The following is a 20069-nucleotide window of genomic DNA, read 5'->3' as shown; positions in this document are numbered from 1 at the left end:
TCCCACTGAAGACCTGAATCTAAAGGCTATAAGGTCTAAAGTGAGGAAAGTACATGTAGTGTGACACTAATGCCAAGTAACACTACAGGCGCTAGATAACACTACAGGCATTAGTGGAGGATTAACCAAACATTGAGCGAGTGAGACAGATTTATACTACGCCGTACGCCATAAGTTGCCGATCTACAAGCTCACACCCGTGTCACAATGCAATGCGTTGTGAGCTTGTAGATGTGATATGTTTTTTAATTAAGCATTAGGCTCTATGGACAGAACTTGTGCCATGCAGATGAGAAATTGCGACTAAGTTTTGTTGTGGAAATAAAAAAAAACATTGTCCAGTATCATCGATTGATACTGTAACCTGCTTCACAAAGCCAAAAGCTTGCATCGGCTGTCATGGGCTATTATGTGATCTCAAGTATAGCTCATCTTTCAAATGGAGTAAAATATGGCTTTGGTGGTAACAGAGTGATAGATCTGTTGCCATGGTGTCACCTAACAGCTGCTGACTCATAAGCTCATGGCAGTGGGTTGTCTGCAGCCCACACAATGTGTCTGTACATACATCTGTGTGTCTGACTGTGTATATTTTTGTATGCGTGTGGTTTGAAAGGCTTCTGTGTCTGCCACCTACCCTGTTCCTTCCGGAAAAGCCCCTCAGAACATTGTATCATTACGGATAACGTCCTTGACCGCCTCCGTTCCAAATCTCAGACAAAAGATGGCAACTTTTAAATTGGACAGCTTTCATCATTCAGTGCACTCTGCAAAAACCTCGACCGATTAATGGTACACCCTCGACCAAGGACGCTCGATAAAAGACAATTGAATGAACGCTTTAATCATAATCAAGCTAACGGAATCAGCCCCGCCAGTGTCGAACATCCCACATCAATGAGGTCTAATTGTGTCTTTAAAAAAATAAAGCCGAGGGGTTATTGCATTGATCCTGCTACTGTTACTTCAAAAGTGGAGGCCAAGCTTTATATAATAGTCTCTAATGACCTACCAATTGGAAGGAGTGGGGACACAATGTTTTAGCACTTATACTTTTAACACAGTATAACTTAACCAGTTGTTTATACCCTGATTGATGACACTTACAGTACAAAACAATATTATTGCATATGAAGTCACACACTGCTTTTGATTCATCACAAACCAACTGAAGATATCTATCGCCAGACTTACGGCCGAACTACAAGAGAATTTGCGTGTGTGTGTGTGTGTGTGTGTGTGTGTGTGTGTGTGTGTGTGTGTGTGTGTGTGTGTGTGTGCGTGTGTGTGTGTGTGTGTGTGTATGTGTGTGTGTGTGTGTGTGTGTGTGTGTGTGTGTGTGTGTGTGTGTGTGTGTGTGTGTGTGTGTGTGTGTGTGTGTGTGTGTGTCTCCGATCGTCTGGCAACAAGGGACTAAACAAATTAAGGTGATAAGGTCAGACTTGACACGCCTCAGGGCCCACTATACTGTGTGTGTGTGCATGTGATGACAAAATGTGGTCTTGGAGAAACCTGTTGTAGCGGGAAGTGGGAACTACCACAGAAATGGCTTTCAGTACTTTGCCAGGAGTTTATATGCAGTCACGAAACTTTGCAGGTGTGTATGAGATCCCAGAATTCAAAGATGGGTATGGTCCGAGAAAGGGTGCCAGAAGTAGGGGTGTAGGAACTATGCCCTTAGTGTTATCCAATCGCATGATGACCTGTAGTGTAATTCATTTTTTATTTAGAAGGGTTCTTGAGGAAGGGAGCATATTATCGCTTTCCTGCTAGTGCAACGAACAATGTCTGGAAGTGAGTCAGGCCCTGGCAAATGTCCTGTCCAGGAGTCACTCCCTAGTACCACCCTTAATGCCTAGTCTATGCTCCACCGTACGATGGTGTTGTGTGCCGAAATAGCAGATCCACAAGCTCACAACGCATCGCATCCGTTCCGTGTTGTGAGCTTGTAGATCAGCTATCATCGGCGCGCGACACCAACATACGACAAAGTATAAATAGGGCTTAAGTCTACAGCTACTGGGGTCTGTGGATCTGCCACTATAACAGCCCCCTTCATTTGTGCTTTAACCTCGCCGGGACAGCATGGCAGGATTATGTGCTCTGACGTTTGCATCTGGAGGTGTAGTAGTATTGTATTTGACTCCTCCTCAGAGAACATCTGGTCTTTTTTTCTCTGACTACTCTCTCTCTCTCTCTCTCTCTCTCTCTCTCTCTCTCTCTCTCACACTCTCTCTCTCTCTCTCTCTCTCTCTTTTTATCGACAGCGCTGCCTTTGTTCCTTCCTTCCTCAATGCTTCTCTCTCGCTTTGGCACTGAGTGATGTATCGGGAGCGATGCAACACTTGTCTGTCTGTCTGTCTGTCGTGGGGCGGGACTGTTTGTGTTGGTCCAGGAGCCCAGTGGAAGTGTCGTTTTCTGAGAGAGAGAATGCGCTCTCTAGTCTAGCTGCCTGAATAGTGTGCGTTTGTTTGTGCATGTGCGTGCCTGGCATTGTTGGGGGGGCACGAGTTGGGAGCTACAATAGCGTCCTGCCTGTCTCGGATCACACTGCCCTCAAGCAGCGGGGAAAGGCCTCAGCGAGTGATAAACAAGGACCAGTCCTCCCCTCTCATTCCTAAATTGTTTTTTAATTGGACATGGTGTGCAACAGCAGCTAATGTAATCCCTGCACTTCACGGTGGATTATAAAGAATGCCTTTAGCCTCGCCACACTGATCGTTTCATGATTTCTATTCAAAAGTCATCAGAAAAAGAAACTGTGAAACAAATAGAAAGAAAAGGCAGTTGACTTCTGCAAAAATGCTTGACCTTGGCACTTAGCCTAGTTTTTGTCAGAACATGGGACTGATCATTTTAAAATCAATATTTTGTTTTCCTGTATTTGTCTACAGGTGGTAGTTCTATTAAATATTCATACCGGTGTCAATATATGTCACTGCCTATGCACAGCGCGGAACTCACCTGAACTCAATGTTGGTTAATGGATGTTTGAATTTTGTTAATACATCAACATTTTATCCTGGGACTATTTTTGGCTAGACTTTCTAAATCAATCTGCACTTTAAAATGCATTCAAACACAACGGTAACATACATAGTAGTATGATATTTAATTTGTTGTATTAGCTATCTCAATCAAGTTTCAAGTCTTTGCAGCTTGAATTTCCCACCATCCTGAAATAATGGAATTCAATGTATATAATAAGACATGCTTTGGGAAATGGTGCTGAACATAGAAGTGTCTGGACCACTGCTATGGTCCTTTAAAGAGGGCTCAGATATGAAATCATGAAACCAAATATGATGGACAATGGCGGTTCACCTAATTAGTCATCTCCTCATTATGTGTCATCACATACAAAGAGAGACAACCAGAGCACATGCCGGACAGCTTGTCCTCCCTCACTCCCACTGCTGCTGGGGACCCTCTGATGTGTCGCCAGCTTATGATTCTGTCACATGCACAGTGACCGACATCTAATATGGTGTGTGTGTGTGTGTGTGTGTGTGTGTGTGTGTGTGTGTGTGTGTGTGTGTGTGTGTGTGTGTGTGTGTGTGTGTGTGTGTGTGTGTGTGTGTGTGTGTGTGTGTGTGTGTGTGTGTGTGTGTGCGTGCGTGCGTACGTGCGCGTTCCCGTGCGTACGTATGCGAGTGTGTGTCAGTACTCAGATATTTTACCTAAGTAAAAGCAGCAATACCACAATGTAGAAATACTCTGTTACAAATAAAAGGCCTGTGTTCAAATGTATTGGCATCAAAATATACTTAAAGTATCAAAAGTAAAAGTAATTTCTTTCTTTTAAATAACAGATCTACAAGCTCACAACCTTGTAGATCGGCTATTTTCAAATAGCCTACAGTACCTATGTGTAAAATAGGGCTAAAGTGGTTAATGAATATTTGATAATATAATTATATGCTATACGCAAAGTAACTTGTAACTAAAGTTTCCAAATAATTGCAGTGGTGTAAAACTACAATATTTGCAGTTTTTTTTAAAGTAATGGAGTAAAAGTAAAAGTATTGAAAATTTGAAATACTCAAGTAAAAATACCTCAAAATTGTGTACCGTCTGTGTGTGTTTACTCTTCACAAAGTCCAACCAAATGTTGAGACGTTTGCGGATGGTGAGCCCCAGGGCATGTGTGGGTCAGTATGAGTTGGAAAGCCATCATTGGTTTCTTCAAAATGCCTACATTGTTGTAGGTTGTTTTTCCAAAGATTATTCTTGAGACATTTCTGCTTTCCTGATCAGAACTCAAAACCTAGAATATCATGATTACACAGTCAGTGAGATGTTTAAACCACAAACTCGTACACCCCACACCGGATGTATTATTGACTGAAACATTGTTAGATACGGTATGCCTGTTTCTTTTTACCGGAACTAAATGCGATTGATTTTCTGTATACTTCTGTACGGCCTCATTGGGCTGTACTGCACCCCTCTGAATTTCATAACCATTTCAACCCTCTAGACTTAGTAAACTGGACCTGTGTTGGCTCTGTAGTTGGACCGCTTTTTTCCATCTACACCAAATCTCTTAAATAGCCTACCAGCTCACAACTGAGCTTTGTAGATCTGCAATTTTTTGGCTAATGTTCCCTCCAGAATGTAGATGCTGGGGTTCAAGTGGTTAACTTTTCTTTTCCATTCTTAGCAGCTGACGTGGTCAGTGGGGGAGCGACATAATGCCCGGTGATGCTTAAATCAAACTCCTTGTTTTTACCATCGTGGAAGCTGCCTACCTGTAACGTGTCGTGTGGTTTCGCCCACGGTCGCCTGCACACCCCCTCATGCAGAAAGACGGTAATTGGCTAATGTGTGCGTGTCCCTGCAGTGGCATGTTGCGTGCCCCCCCCCCTGGTCCCCCACCCACCAGCATGTGCAGAGAAAGGGAAAAGAAGAAGAAAGAAACTGGGTAACTATGGAAACGTGCTGCAGTGATTTGCCGAGGCGAAGCGTTTCTTCCCTTCGGAGGCCATGAGCTAACAGGATTAGAGAGGATCCACAGACGACGGTGCTTGGAGAGCAGGTCCTTATTTGTCTCTCCGTTCCTGTATTTGATCCCCATTTGATCTGCCCAGCCTCTATGCAAAGTCTAGACTCACAAGTCAGTCTCTGAATGCTTTTTTAAAATTGCATTGCAGAACCAATCCAAAGTCTTTAGGGTGGTCCTTCATATCGGGGTGGTGATATAATTGGTTTCCAAAGCAGTGGGCGTATAGTAGAACACTCTTACCTATGTTCTAGCAACTACTTTGCCTTTAGAAGTTCACAGACGTATCGGTAGGTGGAGATCTCTAATCAGCGAGACTATACAGACCTTTATTGATCCCTCGTTGAATCAATAAAGTCTATCTGCAAAGTAAGATGCTTCAGGGCACATTTTAGGGGGTTTGTGTGTGTGGTTGTGGGTGGGTGTGTGTGTGCGCTGTGCGTGCACGTGTGCGTTTGTGTGTTGGTCAGCTGGATAGGGCGATTCAATTGGTCCTTCAGTGCTTACTGGCGACATAAAGACCACCTCTCCTCAGTCATCAGAGCCTGTACTCGAATCCAAAGCAAACACATTCTTCCTCTATAATGAGGGCAGTGAGTGCATCTATCGAGCACAGACTAGAGTACCATGCATTCAGAGGAGCTGGTGGCTTACATTGCAATACCTCAGAGATAAGCAGCATTACACCCTTGCAAGAGGGAGACGGGGCCAGACAGATGTTTTGTTGTTGTTCTGCCCCTTAATCCTCTGCCGTTCGATCAAAAACCAAGTGTCTGGTTGAGTGTTTTGAAACTGCACAGAGCAGAGTCCTGTATACGGGAGACAGCATCAAGGAGAAGTGACTCTTTAAAACATTTGCTACTGTACAGTTCATTCAAGTCTGTGATTCACACGACTCCAGGAAATGGATCAGCCAAAGCTGATCATTGTCTACCTTACTGTTGGGAGACAATACAGAGATTGTCTCTGCTATTATTCCCGTCATTAATGTCAATTTTGGGCACCACAGTAGTGAAATTATAGTATAAAAATAAAAGTTGCTAAAAGAAAATTCATAATATGCGGAAAGAGTTACTTCACTGGCCTACTGGCAGCATACACAAGAAATATTTTACTGATCTGTACGGTGGTTTGTGAGATTAGCCCTGATGCACGCATGCACGTACGTATGCACGCAGACAGACAGACAGACAGACAGACAGACAGACAGACAGACAGACAGACAGACTGACAGACAGAGGAACGAAAGCATAATCTCCCCCCTTGCCAACTTGTTACAGTATCCCCACTTGCCTTTGGCCTGGTGAAGATGACAAGTAAATAATAGAGAGGCATGTGAGTCGGAATGTAATTTTAAGGAGGATGGGGTTGATCGTGTCCTTTGTTTGCTGATACCGTTGGTGTCATCCTCCGTGCTAACTACTGTACATAAGGGTAAATGGCGGATTTTGTGGCAAACACACCCAACTGGTCAAAATGAAAAGTGCCAAATTGTTTGATTTAAAATGGATTTAATAGCCAGCGCTTCAATGGCAAACAAGTGCTGGTGCTGACATCACTTCCTGTACTGTATAGTACATGACTTCATTGGTCTGTTACGGCTGCATGCCGTGATCACACCAATGTTCTCAGACGCTGTTATATCAAATCTTCAGTACTTGCCTACATTGTGTTTGACGTGATGACAAAAGAGATACTTATCCCTGAATCTCTTGGTCATATCACAGATTATAATGTTTGTTTAGATTCACAATGCTGTTTTGTTGTATCGTAGCGTAATGGACCAAAACAGTCTAATTTGCAAAAAGAAATCTAACATGCTACCCTTAAGGAAAATATATCACTTTGCTAATCAGATCTGGCACAAACATAATTCATTAGGCGGAGTTAGAAGCTGTCTCCCTCGCTGAATGATAATTTCATAATAATGCTGAATGTGCATCACTGCACGGCATTTAACATGCATCAGAATAGGATTTTGACTATGCCCCACTGACATGAAAGAAACCCCAAACATTTAGGCCATGGAAGTCAAATCCAGAATAAATTACTATGTTCTTTATTAAAGGATCCAAATGACTTATTTTTTATGATGGTACACCTGTTTAGTTAATGGGTCCTCGTTCAAGCATCATTTGATCTTATCATATTAAATTGTTCCTCCAATCCACATTTGATCTCCTCATCTTGCTTTTGTTATCTTTCTTTAGAATTCAGCAACTGGAAATAAATTGCTATGAGTTTAAATGAATACTGGTAAAGTATTTTAAACATATTTTTTCTTCATTTTCTTTACAAGATAGTATACTGTAGATCTCATCTGAGAAATGTCAGTAATCCCTTCATAAAAATGTTAATTAATTATATATATTTTTTTTCAGATTTACAACTTCATAACAGATCACATTGTGATGTTTATTTTCTTCCTCCGTTGTATTTGCTACTTTTGAAAATAAATATATATATATTTTGTTATAATCCCTGAATTGTGTGACACTGACATGCCCAAAATAGGGACGCCAGGTTGAAAATGGTCACATTGGCTTAAAGAGAACCTTTTCCACAGTGCTTCACGTCAGCACTCACCGTGTTCCTCATTGTAGTTGTCATGTTGTCAGATACAGTAGGAGATATCTCATTTGCATTCGTCTACTTATGTTGTGTATGTATGTGTCTTATTTATTATGTCAGCCATATGGAGCACAGCAACTGTGCCGCTATGCTCTTGTTTACACCTGTCACTGTATTAATAGCCGACAACATTATCATACAGTAGTATAAATAGCCCACACTTTCGTCTCATCTGAATTGGGGGCATTATGTCCCGTTAATGAGACCGGAACCACCAGGGAGACCAGAGGGAAGAACAGATTAAAAATACGGAGGGATGATGATGAGAGAGTGTAAAGAGCACGGTGGGGAACGGACGAACTGAAAGATGAAATGTCAGGAGAGCGAGGAGGGGGTGGCACGGGCAGGGAGTGAGAGAGAGTGAGAAGGAGGGAGGGAGGGAGGGAGGAAAGGAAGTGTGTGTGTGTGATGTTTGAGCATGCGGGTGTGTCATGTAGGAGGCTGATGGATGTCCCTCCCTCCCCGCAGAGTGGCGTACAGGGCAGGGCGGGTCTTCAACTGCCCTCCTGTACTGTATCCGTCCATCTATCTGTCCCCGACTCTCTCTCTCTCTCTCTCTCTCTCTCTCTCTCTCTCTCTCTCTCTCTGTCTCTGTCTCTCTCTCTCTCTCTGTCCGCGTGCTTTTGTACGCACACACCTCGTCTCACCTCAGCACACTGTCATTCACTGCTCCATTCATCTCCGCTGCTGTCGTGGATTCCCCCGTACTGTACGTACTGTACGCACCACCACCACCACCACCATGCTCCTACTCTACAACTATCTCCTCTCTCTTCTAGAATCAATCTACCGCCGCGGGGCCAGAAGATGGAGGAAGCTCTACCGAGTCAACGGACACCTCTTCCAGGCCAAGCGCTTTAACAGGGTGAGTGACATTAATGTCCTGAACCACAACTAGTGGTACTGTAGTCCACATTCTGCTCATCAACATTTAAATCACTTTAACACCAGCTTATGCACTGTCATGTTTTATTGTTATGATTATGTATGGTTTCATTTGTTATTATTATTTGTTATAACTGTGTTATATAGTATTGTATTATGTAGGTTATGTTTTTTGTTTAATGTATGAAATTATTGTTGTTATAATTTGTATTAACTTGTACTTGTATAGCAAGTATGATGGCCATCTTAACCACTTTAACCCCAGCATCGCGTTGCATCACATTGTTAGCTTGTCAATCGGCTATTTTCAGCAAAAGCTTTCCCCACAATAACAGAAAACACAAAAGACACTAGTATTGAGTTCTGAGGGACTCCGGTTACCCATATGGGGTTTTTAAGTGGTTAAACAACCAGTCTGATAACTGCGATAACTTCAGTGACATCATCTTGTACGGGGACTTACTTTCTAAATCAAGCGTGGCGGTGTTGTTTGTGTGGAGTAGTACAGTTACAGTCATTCAGAAGCATACTGCGGTTGAATTATGTATGACAGGTAATCAAGGCACTGCTCCCTACCGAGCTGTCTAGAAATATTGATGCATAATTCATGGTGCTCTACTTCTGGTTGTGGCTGGTTTAGCTGTTTTATACCATATTAGTCTCACTCTCTCACACACACACGCACAAACACACACACACACACACACACACACACACACACACACACACACACACACACACACACACACACACACACACACACACACACACACACACACACACAGGTTTGTCGTCGTGTTGTTGGAACAGACTGCTTGCTCGGCATTACTAGTTACCAATGTGCTCTGCACTGGCCCAGTTCTTCTGGTTTAACCCATTAAGACCTGAGGCCCATTCTACAAATGCCTTCTAAATCAGTTAGTTCTCAAACTTTTTTCATGCCAAGGACCCCTAAAATTATATGTATTTGTATTTGCCGCGGAGACCCCCAACTGAAAATGTTTTGTGCCAGGGACCCCCAGAAGAGAAGATCTGTGTAAAAACAATTATGATAATTTATAAACATTTTTTTTCAAACACAAAAATAGCAGTACATGTATATCTGATGTACATGAGTTTTCTGAAAAAGGTATGTTGCTATATAGGTATAATCTAAAATGCTTTCCCGGTTTTAATGGGTTAAGGTTGTGTTGGAGAGGCTGCACGAGAGACCTCCTATTACACTTGAAGATACTACAGTATGTGTTTGCTTTCTTTGAACCGTAAGCTCTCCTTTTGAAAGGGAAAGAAATCGTGTTATTTTGGGCCAGACCGAGGTTTAAGAATAGGTGTGAAAAGGACATAATCTTCTAGGGCAGTGGTTCTCAAACTTTTTCATGTCAAGGATCCCCAAAATGATATGTATTTGGCCGCGGACCCCCATCTGAAAATATTTGTGCCAGGGACCCCCATACAAGTTTTGTGTTCAAATGTTTCAAAAATATTCCAAATGTTAAACATCTTTACAAGATTTCTTTTGAAAATAGCAGATCTACAAGCTCACAACGCGTCACATTGCGACCCATTGTGAGCTTGTAGATCGGCTATTTTCAAATAGCCAATGTATATCGGGCTCAAGTGGTTAAACTGAATTGAATGCATGCAAAATTAACTCATTTTGCTGGGGACCCCCCCCCCTGCCCCCCCAAGGACCCCTGGGGGTCCCCGTACCCCACTTTGAGAACCAATGTTCTAGGGACGCTAGAGGCTCACCGTCTAGACGGGGCGCAGCAGGTTAGCCGAGTGCACCTGGCGCAATATGCCTACTCAGCAGAGTCAGCACACACGGCTGTGGTCACGCGTCCATTACTCTGTGCCTCTTGCTATCATTGATGCATACACTGGAGCCACGGTTATTTGATCGACGGTTCCATTGGCAATGGTTGGCAGACTCCACCAAGGTCATAAACAACCCACCTCGCTCTCATCTGCAGCACCACAGTCCAAGTACAGTAGTATCAGCTGTACTGTGTGGTTAGACTCTGGTTTTAGAGGACTAAGATGTTCCGTGGGTTTTGCAGTTTCTCAACAGTGTAATGCTACATCGGTGTTCTCTTATCATTACCTCTAGTTTGGAGTCTGCAAATGTGTGCTTTGTTTTGGATATTAAATCATTTGCCCAGGGTGCTTGTTGTTACTGCAGGTTGCCATGTTCCTGGTTGGCGCACCATGTTGTCTTCAGCATATAAATAAGCTGAGGAGAAGTAGGTCATGTTTCTCCTCCCTTCGCTCTCTCTCTCTCTCTCTCTCCATCCCCATCTTCCTCCTTCCCCTCAATCTCTCAGTGCATCCCGTAACACTCTCTCTCTCTCTCTCTCTCTCTCTCTCTCTCTCTCTCTCTCTCTCTCTCTCTCTCTCTCTCGCTCTCTCTCTCTTTATCTGTCCAGTCTCTCTCCTCCCTCCATCCTCTCTTCTCTCTTCCATTCCACCCTGCCCCATCTCTCCCTGACATTGCAGCAAGAGAAAGACGCCTTGTGAATCCCTCCCATTAGACATAATGGGGTCTCTCTCTCTCTCTCTCTTTTCTTTTTTTTTGCATCATCCACGTGATGAAGCAGAATCCATTCCCCTCCACTATAGCCATGCCTCAGTGCAGCACTCCATTAGGGACGTGAGTGACACTGCCATCTCATGGCCGCTGAGCGGAAGAACCCAAACAAAATGCTGCACACATCATCAGAGCTCTGTCGACGCTTTGTTCCTGTGAGAGACGTGTCGGGATGAGAGCTGAATTAAAAGTGTGCGCGTGCATGTTAACCCATTAAGACCTGAGGCTACAAATGAAAAATCTTGACAATTTGTGCAAATCTTTGAATATATATATCATATATTCAAAGATTTGAATATATATATTTTATATATTATATTATGAGCTTGTATATCTGCTATTTTTGAATAGCCAAAGAATAAATGCTTTCCCAGTTTTAATGGGTTAATGTTCCAATATTCAGGGAATAGGGTGCAGCTCAGAAGTTCACAACGGTATGTGCACAATGCAGAGTAAACCAATACGGAATAGGACGAAGCAATTAATAATGTAGCACAATTACCCTGTCTAAATACTGTAATACAAATGAATAGGCAATTAAAACAATTTTATTATGAGAGATATGAAATTCTAAGAGAGTGTCCCTCGAGTTGAAGGGCCACTACATTAGTGTGATATTGCTCGGATTAGTTCAGTTTTTAAGCTCAGATGGGCAATTATGTTTTAAAAAAAGTAATTATGAGAAACGGGAACATGCTGATATTAAACGCCAGCATAATGAGACTTGTAATCCTCACTTTGATTAGTTAACAATGCTTGGTAAAATGTTAGATTGTGTTTATTCATCTACGGTCTGTAAGAGATAATGGACAACATTATCCCACTCATTACACAGCTACTTACAAGCTACAGTATATCAATAATTTGACAGGAAATATTGATTAAAAAATTATCTCATTATCTTAGAAATTTCCACTCCCATAGCAATGCGGTCTGCTATTGGGAAATATCTGAATTCCTGTGTCTACAAACTCGACAAATTTGTGTAATAAACAAGCATATTGGTGATGGGTACTAACAGCATACATAGAATCAATCAATTAACAACCTATCCGACCCAGACTACTGTGCAGTCTCTTATTTTAAATAGTGGATATATATATATAGAGAGAGAGAGAGAGAGAGAGAGAGAGAGAGAGAGAGAGAGAGAGAGAGAGAGAGAGAGAGAGAGAGAGAGAGAGAGAGAGAGAGAGAGAGAGAGAGAGAGAGAGAGAGAGAGAGAGAGAGAGAGAGAGAGAGAGAGAGAGAGAGAGAGAGAGGAGATATACTGCATGGATTGCTTATTATATATATATATACAAGCTCATTGCACGTCACATTGTAGATCGGCTGTATGTGGTTACTGTAGGTGTTGTATTAATAATTAAATCTGCAAAGTAACAATAACTAAAGCTGTCACATGCTGTAATTGTAGTAGAGTAGAAGTGACAAAAATGGAAAGTAAAGTAAAAGTACCTCAAAATTGTACTGTGCATTGTAAGCATTTGTATTGGTACTTGAGTAAATGTACATAGTTACTTTTCAGCACCATTGAGGAGCCAATGACTGACAGGCTAGGTATCACCAGGTGCACTGATTGCTAGAGTGCAGATGGACATGGGTTGATATTAATAAAGGGCATATTTACTTGCAACCAATAAAAATGGACCCACTATTTGGGAACCACTGCCCTAGCATCCCTATTCTGGGGGGAACATTTGCCAAAAATAGCAGATCTACAAGCTCACAATAAGTCACAGCGTAATGCGCTGTGAGCTTGTAGATCTGCTATTTTTGTCGAAGAGGTTTGGTGCAGAGGAAAAAAAGAGCAAACCAAGTACAGAGCCAAAGGTCAAGTTTACAGTATTGAGGGTTTAAAGGTAGGGTAAGTGATATTTTGGCTAAAACATAAAATTTTTGGTTAAAAGGTTAAAGCACTATATTCTGATAGTAATCATTGCTATAGAGTGTTTGTTCAGTCACAGGGGTTTCCTCATCTCTCCAGCTCTTTAATAAACAGAAAATGAATTTTCAGGTGGGTTGTTTCAGCCAATCAGGAGAGAGTACCCATTTATCAGCTTCATTGTTATAGTGTTCCAGTTCCAATTTTGTCTGCTCATTTCTTTTTGTCATCACTTCCAATTTTATTTGTTTAATCTGTATCCTCTCTGAGTTCTCTATCCTGATAGGATAAAATTGGTTTCCTGACCTGAAATTGCATTTTCTGTTTAATAAAGAGATGGAGAGATATTTAGACTCCTGTTACTCTATAGCTATAGCAATGAGTCTGATCAGAATATAGAGCTATTTACACTTATTTTAACCAAATAATATAATTATGAAAATTCACATTAACATGAATCCAACATATTAATTGAAAAGATCACGTGTAAACAAATAAACAACAATATTTATTAAACGCTTATGATAGTGGTGTCAAACAAGTCTATCAAACAACTCCAATATTGTTTCAGGTGAAAACTACCCATAATAAATCAAAGCAGGTACAGGTCTGAGCTCACATGAATCACATGATGTGAACAGTAAGAGGACTGAGGCCCCTTCAGAGCTGAAGTGGACCAGAAAGAGAACTGAGTTCTCTTTCATGTGAACCGACAATGTGAACACAAAAATAACTGAGTCCCTTTTCTTTTGTCCCACTTCTTGGTCCACTTGAAGAGGACTCAGTTCGGTTCGTTTTTAAGGGGCATAATGTGAAAGCACCCTTCCCCGAAAGCCAAGGAGTACAAGTGAGTTTTCAAAAGTGATTCAAACACAGGCAAGGTTTTGAGACGCTAAATGATCTACAGTATTGTGCTGTAGTTTGTGAGTATTTATTTCTAATCACCCACACCTTCTCGCTTGAAGCTTTGCTAGGTGGGCTCCTTTTTTTGTCCTGCTGCAGCAGATGAGACAGCTCATCATTTCTCTGCACATCACACAGGCCTGTTTCCAGGCACTCGGATGACCTGCAGCACTGATGGGAGAGAAAGCCAGTCGATCGATGATGATGAGCCTTTATCATCTTCTCTGCTTTTATTAACTGCCGTCTGCCGAGAATCATTTTTGCAGTGGTCCAGGCCTCTGAAATGAGCCGGTCCGCACGAGAAAGACACAGAGAACCGTGTAGTGTAGAACAGCATATCAGTTCAAGCATGGCGTGGAAGACGGCTCCATCCTGTCTGAGTGTGATAGCGGCATGCTTTTTTAACCCATTAAGACCTGAGGACCAACAGTTTTCTGAAAAATATATGTAGCTATATCCTTGGTTCTCAAACTGTTATGTCAAGAACCCCCAAAATGATGTATTTGGCCGCCGACCTCCAGAAGCAAAATATTTTTGTTCCAGGGACCCCCAGAACCGAAGATTTGAGTTACAAATGTTAGCTTTAAAAAATACATAATTATATTCAAAGATTTTTATTTCAAAAATAGCAGATCTATGAGCTCATAGCACGGCACGAAATTACACGCTATGAGCTTGTATATCTGCTATTTTTGAATAGCCAAAGTATAAAATATGGTCAGTAGTTAAAATGATTGTGATACATGTTTTTCCCGGTTTTAATGGGTTAAAAGTACTGCCTGAAGCACATAAGCACTAACATCTCCCCTTAAGACAAGTGGGGACCGCCTCTTGTCTGAGCGGTAGATGTTAGTTCTTGTGCAGGGGACATATTAATTACATATTGCAGCTTTAAGGTGGTTTCTGCTTAATTCAATAGTACATTCAGACAGGAGACGGTGCAGAGAGGGGTCGACTTGGTCCAGCAGTCCTTACCCAAATGTGAATCCAGGACATTCTGAATATGGAGCACATGCACTATAAATGCTTGAGCGATCGCTATATAGCCTATACCACCTTTTAGTATCTTGTAACCATTAAATGGAGTGGTTACCCAGTGAGGTGCAGCACCTCTGGCAAGCACCGTCTGGTTGATCATAATTTCTGTGTCGAGGTGTCAGGTTAGAAAACCCTGCAGCATTTTGGACATGAATGTAAAGTTGTGGCGAGCCGAGATTCATCAGCTCGCGGTACAGCTGTGGGGAGCGATTGAATTTCCCAAGCTGCAGCAGGCCGGCTGCACTAGGATTACATGAGTCCTCTCATCTCTTACAAAACAGAGCCGCGGGGAGTTGTCAGACTGGGTCAAGGACAAGACTCTGCTGCCTCGGAGCCAGCACTGCATCCAGTTAATGCACTTCAATCCACGGTGCTCCCCATCGCTTTCCCCTCGCTTAGCAGCAGAGCCTGGTTAGTGGCTTTATGGGCCCAGTAAAGTTCAGTCAGTGTGAAGTACATTAGTGTTGTTTTGGCTCGCAGTGATCTGGCTTAGACCTCAGGGGCTCCTCCGTAAATCCTGGGCAACGGAGGGATCTCATTTGTTGCTCAACAGGGGCTGGAATCAGTGATGACCACTCGCAGGGGGCACATACCTCCAGTAAACCTCTGTATGCCAGCTGAGAGAGAAAAAGGGCTGAACTTTAACGAGACGATTTTGGCCTTGAAGCGTAAATCAACATTATATAAGCCTACTCTTTAGGTGTCTTTCTCTCTCTGTCGCTTTAACCTCTCAGTACTTGTCTGTGACATTTAGACTGAAATCAAGTAAGACTGCAAAGCTAGTTCAGGCAGACAAGTGGAGTAGCCTCCTCTCAGAGTCAGGTGATGTGTCGTCATGTCCCTTGAGATGGTATTTTTAAATGCCAAGCTCACCTGCTCCCACTGTTTGCTGTGCTAATGCTTTATTTCTACACCAGCATGCACCTGTTGACCCTGTTTCACTATAGTCCCTCCCATGGAGGGTTTCATATCTGATCAGTCCATGTTCTCATTTGGCTGGCTTTTCTTTATTAATTACCACTTTCACCTTTGCGTCCCAATTTTGGGTAGTCTTAAGCGAAAAGTTAAAAAGGAAAAACACATTCTATCGTGTATTCGGCTTATGACTTCGGGTTAAGTGGTCAAAACTGTATGAACTTGGGTGTATTAACAACTGATGGAATATATGATACTGCCTGTTTTTTTTTTATGATATGAAATTGACTCAAAGTCCGCTCAAAGTGTCTACAGTGCTGAGGAGAGGAAAGTGATTTTAAGTTTGGGTGGGGGGGGGGGGGGGAGGGGGACGACGACACACTAACAAAACAAAATTTATGCTGGCTGAATCCCTGTGTTTGCTTGGACCGGGGAAGATGCTTTGAAGTGCTTCTGAAGCATTTCCATAGTAACAACACATGAACTGTGGTTCTTTGTTCTTCAGGCTGGTAGAGTAGCAAACAGCCTATGAATGATGGTCTGTCAATCCACTGGAGCAGACAGCTACATCTCCACTGACAAACTGATTTGCAGAATTCATATTTGTTTTAGGGGTGCAACAGTTAATCATCCTAATCGATTGAAACTATTATTTATCATTTTGTATCGATAATCGATCATTTAATAAAATAATTGATTAGTAATCGATCCCTATCTTGGGCATGTCATTATAGATTTAAACTTTCAAAAACTGTCACAAGCTGTGAGATTTTCTGCTATTTTTATAAAAATTACAGGACACTGTTTTGGTATAAGTATAAATAAGTGTTTAAAATGTAATCATTTCGTTGATATACAGTATATATATTTTTTAATAATAACAAAAAATGTGCTTCTCGATTTTTCGATTAAGAAAAAGTAATCGATAGAATAATCGTTATGAAAGAAATTGCAGTATAGTAATTGCAGCCCTAATCAGTGCCATTCTCTTACCAGCTACGCTGTCAACCTACGTGGTTGTTTTTTAATTGAAAGATCTGAGGGAAACTACATTTTCCGACTAAACACCTTGGGCATGGAATAAGATACAAAAATATCAAAAATTAGACACATTTTACAGTATATCCATTGATATAAGCATAAAGGATGTGTGATGGAGGCACGTGATTGGCATGTGATTGTTTATCCTATATTTTATATAGGATGTTTCATAAAGGATATGGTGATGGAGGCACGTGATTGTTTATATATATATATATATATATATATACACACACACACACACACACACACACACACACACACACACACACACACACACACACACACACACACACACACACACTCAAATACCCACCAGACAGACTTAAGCACGTTCAACCTGGCGTCCCTATGTTGGACATGTCATAATATAACAGTTTCAAAATGTTTCTACATTTTAAGAAAAAAAACTAACATAGAAGATCTACAAGCTGTGAACTTGAAGATCGGATATTTTCACTACATTTTGCGAGATACAAGGTTTCTGTCCAACAGTGACAATACTATAGCTTGTATTTTGATATGTTGCAGTTTGTGTTGTGATTTTATACAGCATTTACCTTGGTCAGGTCTTGTAAAAGAGATTAAAAAAAATTCTCCCAATGGATCTTCCTTCCTGTTAAAATAAAGAAAAATATTAAAACGAATCCCTTTCCAAACAAGACTATAAAAAACCTCACCAGTGGCCCCTAGAGGCTGTGCTGCTCCTTATATCCAACCGGTCCATTTGGTTCCACTTGTACACTCAGAGTTAAATGAACACTCTGGGTTTCACAGTGTAGGAAGGTCTTCAGCCTGCTTTTAAAAGATGACACAGCAGATCTCAGGCCAGCAGGCAGATTGTTCCAGTGTATTCTGTTTCGCAGTCATGAGTAAGAACTACAGAAGCATATTTGCTGGTAAAATTGTTCTACTTGATTATTTCGGTACACTGCTTATCACTGTATGTATGTTGACATAAATTATACTCATGGCAGTATCCAGACCTGAAATCAGACTTGTATCAACACTTTGCCTGGTGACTTCTGATAGTCTTCTGATAAGTTTGAGGAATTCCTGCCCACAACCTTATCAGCTCTGTGGGTGAACAATCAATCACACACACACACACACACACACACACACACACACACACACACACGCACGCGCACACTCAGAGTGTAGAAATGTGTGCTATTGTTGTATCTATTTTTTCGAGTGACATTGGTTATGAGTTTTGCTGTACAAATAAAAGTTTTAATTCAGTGCATTAAAACAAATAGGTACAATGCATGACGATAGTGAAGGGGCAGCGCAGAACCCAGTTTCCCTGTAACAGACACCAAGCCAATCGTTCAGTGCTACTGTATGTACACAGTGTTGAACTCTGAGAGTTACAAATGGATAAATTAGCATAAAGGATTTTACTGTGTACTCCAAGAGGGTGAATTAAAGGAGTAGTTCACGCAAAAAAAACATACTTATTTTCTATCAATTACACACCCCACAAAGCCTTGAATTCATGGAGATTTTTTAGTTTTTGTCGTATTCCTAAGCCAATAATTTGATGTCTCCTATTGACCGATGACACGTCATCAAATTATTGGCTCAGGAATGTGACAAAAACAAAGAAATCTCCAAGAATTCATGGCTTCATGGGGTGTGTAATATTGCTGCACAATTAATCGAAAAAAGATTGTGATCTCGATTCAGACACCTATGCAATCTCGATTTTAAATTATGGCGATTTCTTTTTCAATATTAAAAAAATAAAATATATATATATATATATATATATATATATATATATTTTATTTTTTATTAATATTTTTATATTTACAAGAGAATCGTGTGAGAATCGTCATCTCAATTCTTATGGAGGAAAATCGTGATTCACATTTGAGCAAGAATCGTGCAGCACTAGTGTAATTGATAGAAAATATGTCATTTTTTTGGGTGAACTACAGTACTCCTTTAAAATAGAAACTAGCTTTTAATTACAATAAAAAAAAATCAATCCCAGGTATTGATTTTTATCTATAAATACTTGCCATTTAATCTGATCACTCTACCAATTCCATTAGACTGAGACATTTATTTTTCTGTCAGCGTTAGTTTTTAATTGATGAATAGATCAATACTGATGGAGTCAGCCATTGTCTGGGCACTGATTGCTCGTTAAAAGTGTAATTTGTTTATCTGTCTTCTTCCAGAGGTAATACTGTGGCCACTGCAGTGAAAGGATAAGTTGTAACGTATTTAAAACAGATGCTAGGTTCATTGTTAATCTGGTAGCCTATAGTTTCAATATACAGATTATTGATAGTATTGTTTTAGACCAGGGGTATTCAACTAGATTAGGCAGGGGGCCACAACTGTAAAATAATTTGGAGTCGGGGGCCACACAGCGCAAATGCATGTGCGCACACAATTTTTTTTTTTTTGCGAAATTTTTCGGGTCTAATTCGGTTCTATTTGACCAATATAAATCAACCTTTTTTCGGGTCTAATTCGGTCTAATTCGGTTCTATTTAAGGTTCTAAGTTAAGTTCCAATGAAAGATGGCCTTTCAAGAACTAATGAAGGATAAATAATTTGTACTGTTTTAACTTTGATAACATAAATCAAAGTTAAAATAAATAATAATTATGAAAATTAAAATAAAAAAAAATTTTTTTTTGGAATATGGCCAGGGGCCACAAGGAAGCTCCTCGCGGGCCGCACGTGGCCCGCGGGCCGCCAGTTGAATATCTATGTTTTAGACTAATGCTAGGTTCTTGGTTTACCTGTGATCCTAGTTTCCTGGAGAGGCGCTACACTGTCTCTCTGCATTCTAAGAATGTGATACACGTCGCTTTGGATTAATGCCTAAATTACAAACTGTAAATTGTAAAAATGTCAAATGTTTAGCTGTCTTCTCTGTGAATGGATATGTGTAACGTTTTTAATCCATTATTAACACATCGACTGCCTAGATCGAGTTAACTCGATAATAGTAATCCAGCGCTCGACTGCCTAGATCGAGTTATCTCGATATTAGGTATTTTCATTGGTTTCATCTGTGATCGCGCGGGTCTGTTTACTTTTCATCATCACTTTCGTTTTCCGCCTACGTCACACTCACCCGAAGCCGGATGTAAAAAAAAAAATTCGTTTCCGGGTCACATCGTTTTTCTCCGGTCATTTTCGTCCAGAATAGAGAAAAC

General features: G+C 41.1%; 1 protein-coding gene across 3 annotated transcripts in view; it reads left to right on the top strand.

Annotated features, from left to right (window-relative positions):
• Nucleotides 1-20069, top strand: part of prkcz (protein kinase C, zeta) — a 130374-nt gene that overhangs the window by 62198 nt on the left and 48107 nt on the right. For all 3 annotated transcript variants that reach the window (XM_084070405.1, XM_084070404.1, XM_084070406.1), the window contains exon 5: nucleotides 8413-8498. In XM_084070405.1, the coding sequence (XP_083926531.1) occupies nucleotides 8413-8498 (86 nt within the window). The remainder of the gene's footprint in view (nucleotides 1-8412; nucleotides 8499-20069) is intronic.

Source organism: Gymnoscopelus microlampas (assembly GCF_963454915.1).
Source record: "Gymnoscopelus microlampas genome assembly, chromosome: 10".
Classification (NCBI taxonomy): domain Eukaryota; kingdom Metazoa; phylum Chordata; class Actinopteri; order Myctophiformes; family Myctophidae; genus Gymnoscopelus; species Gymnoscopelus microlampas.
This window is presented reverse-complemented; position numbering and strand designations above follow the sequence as displayed.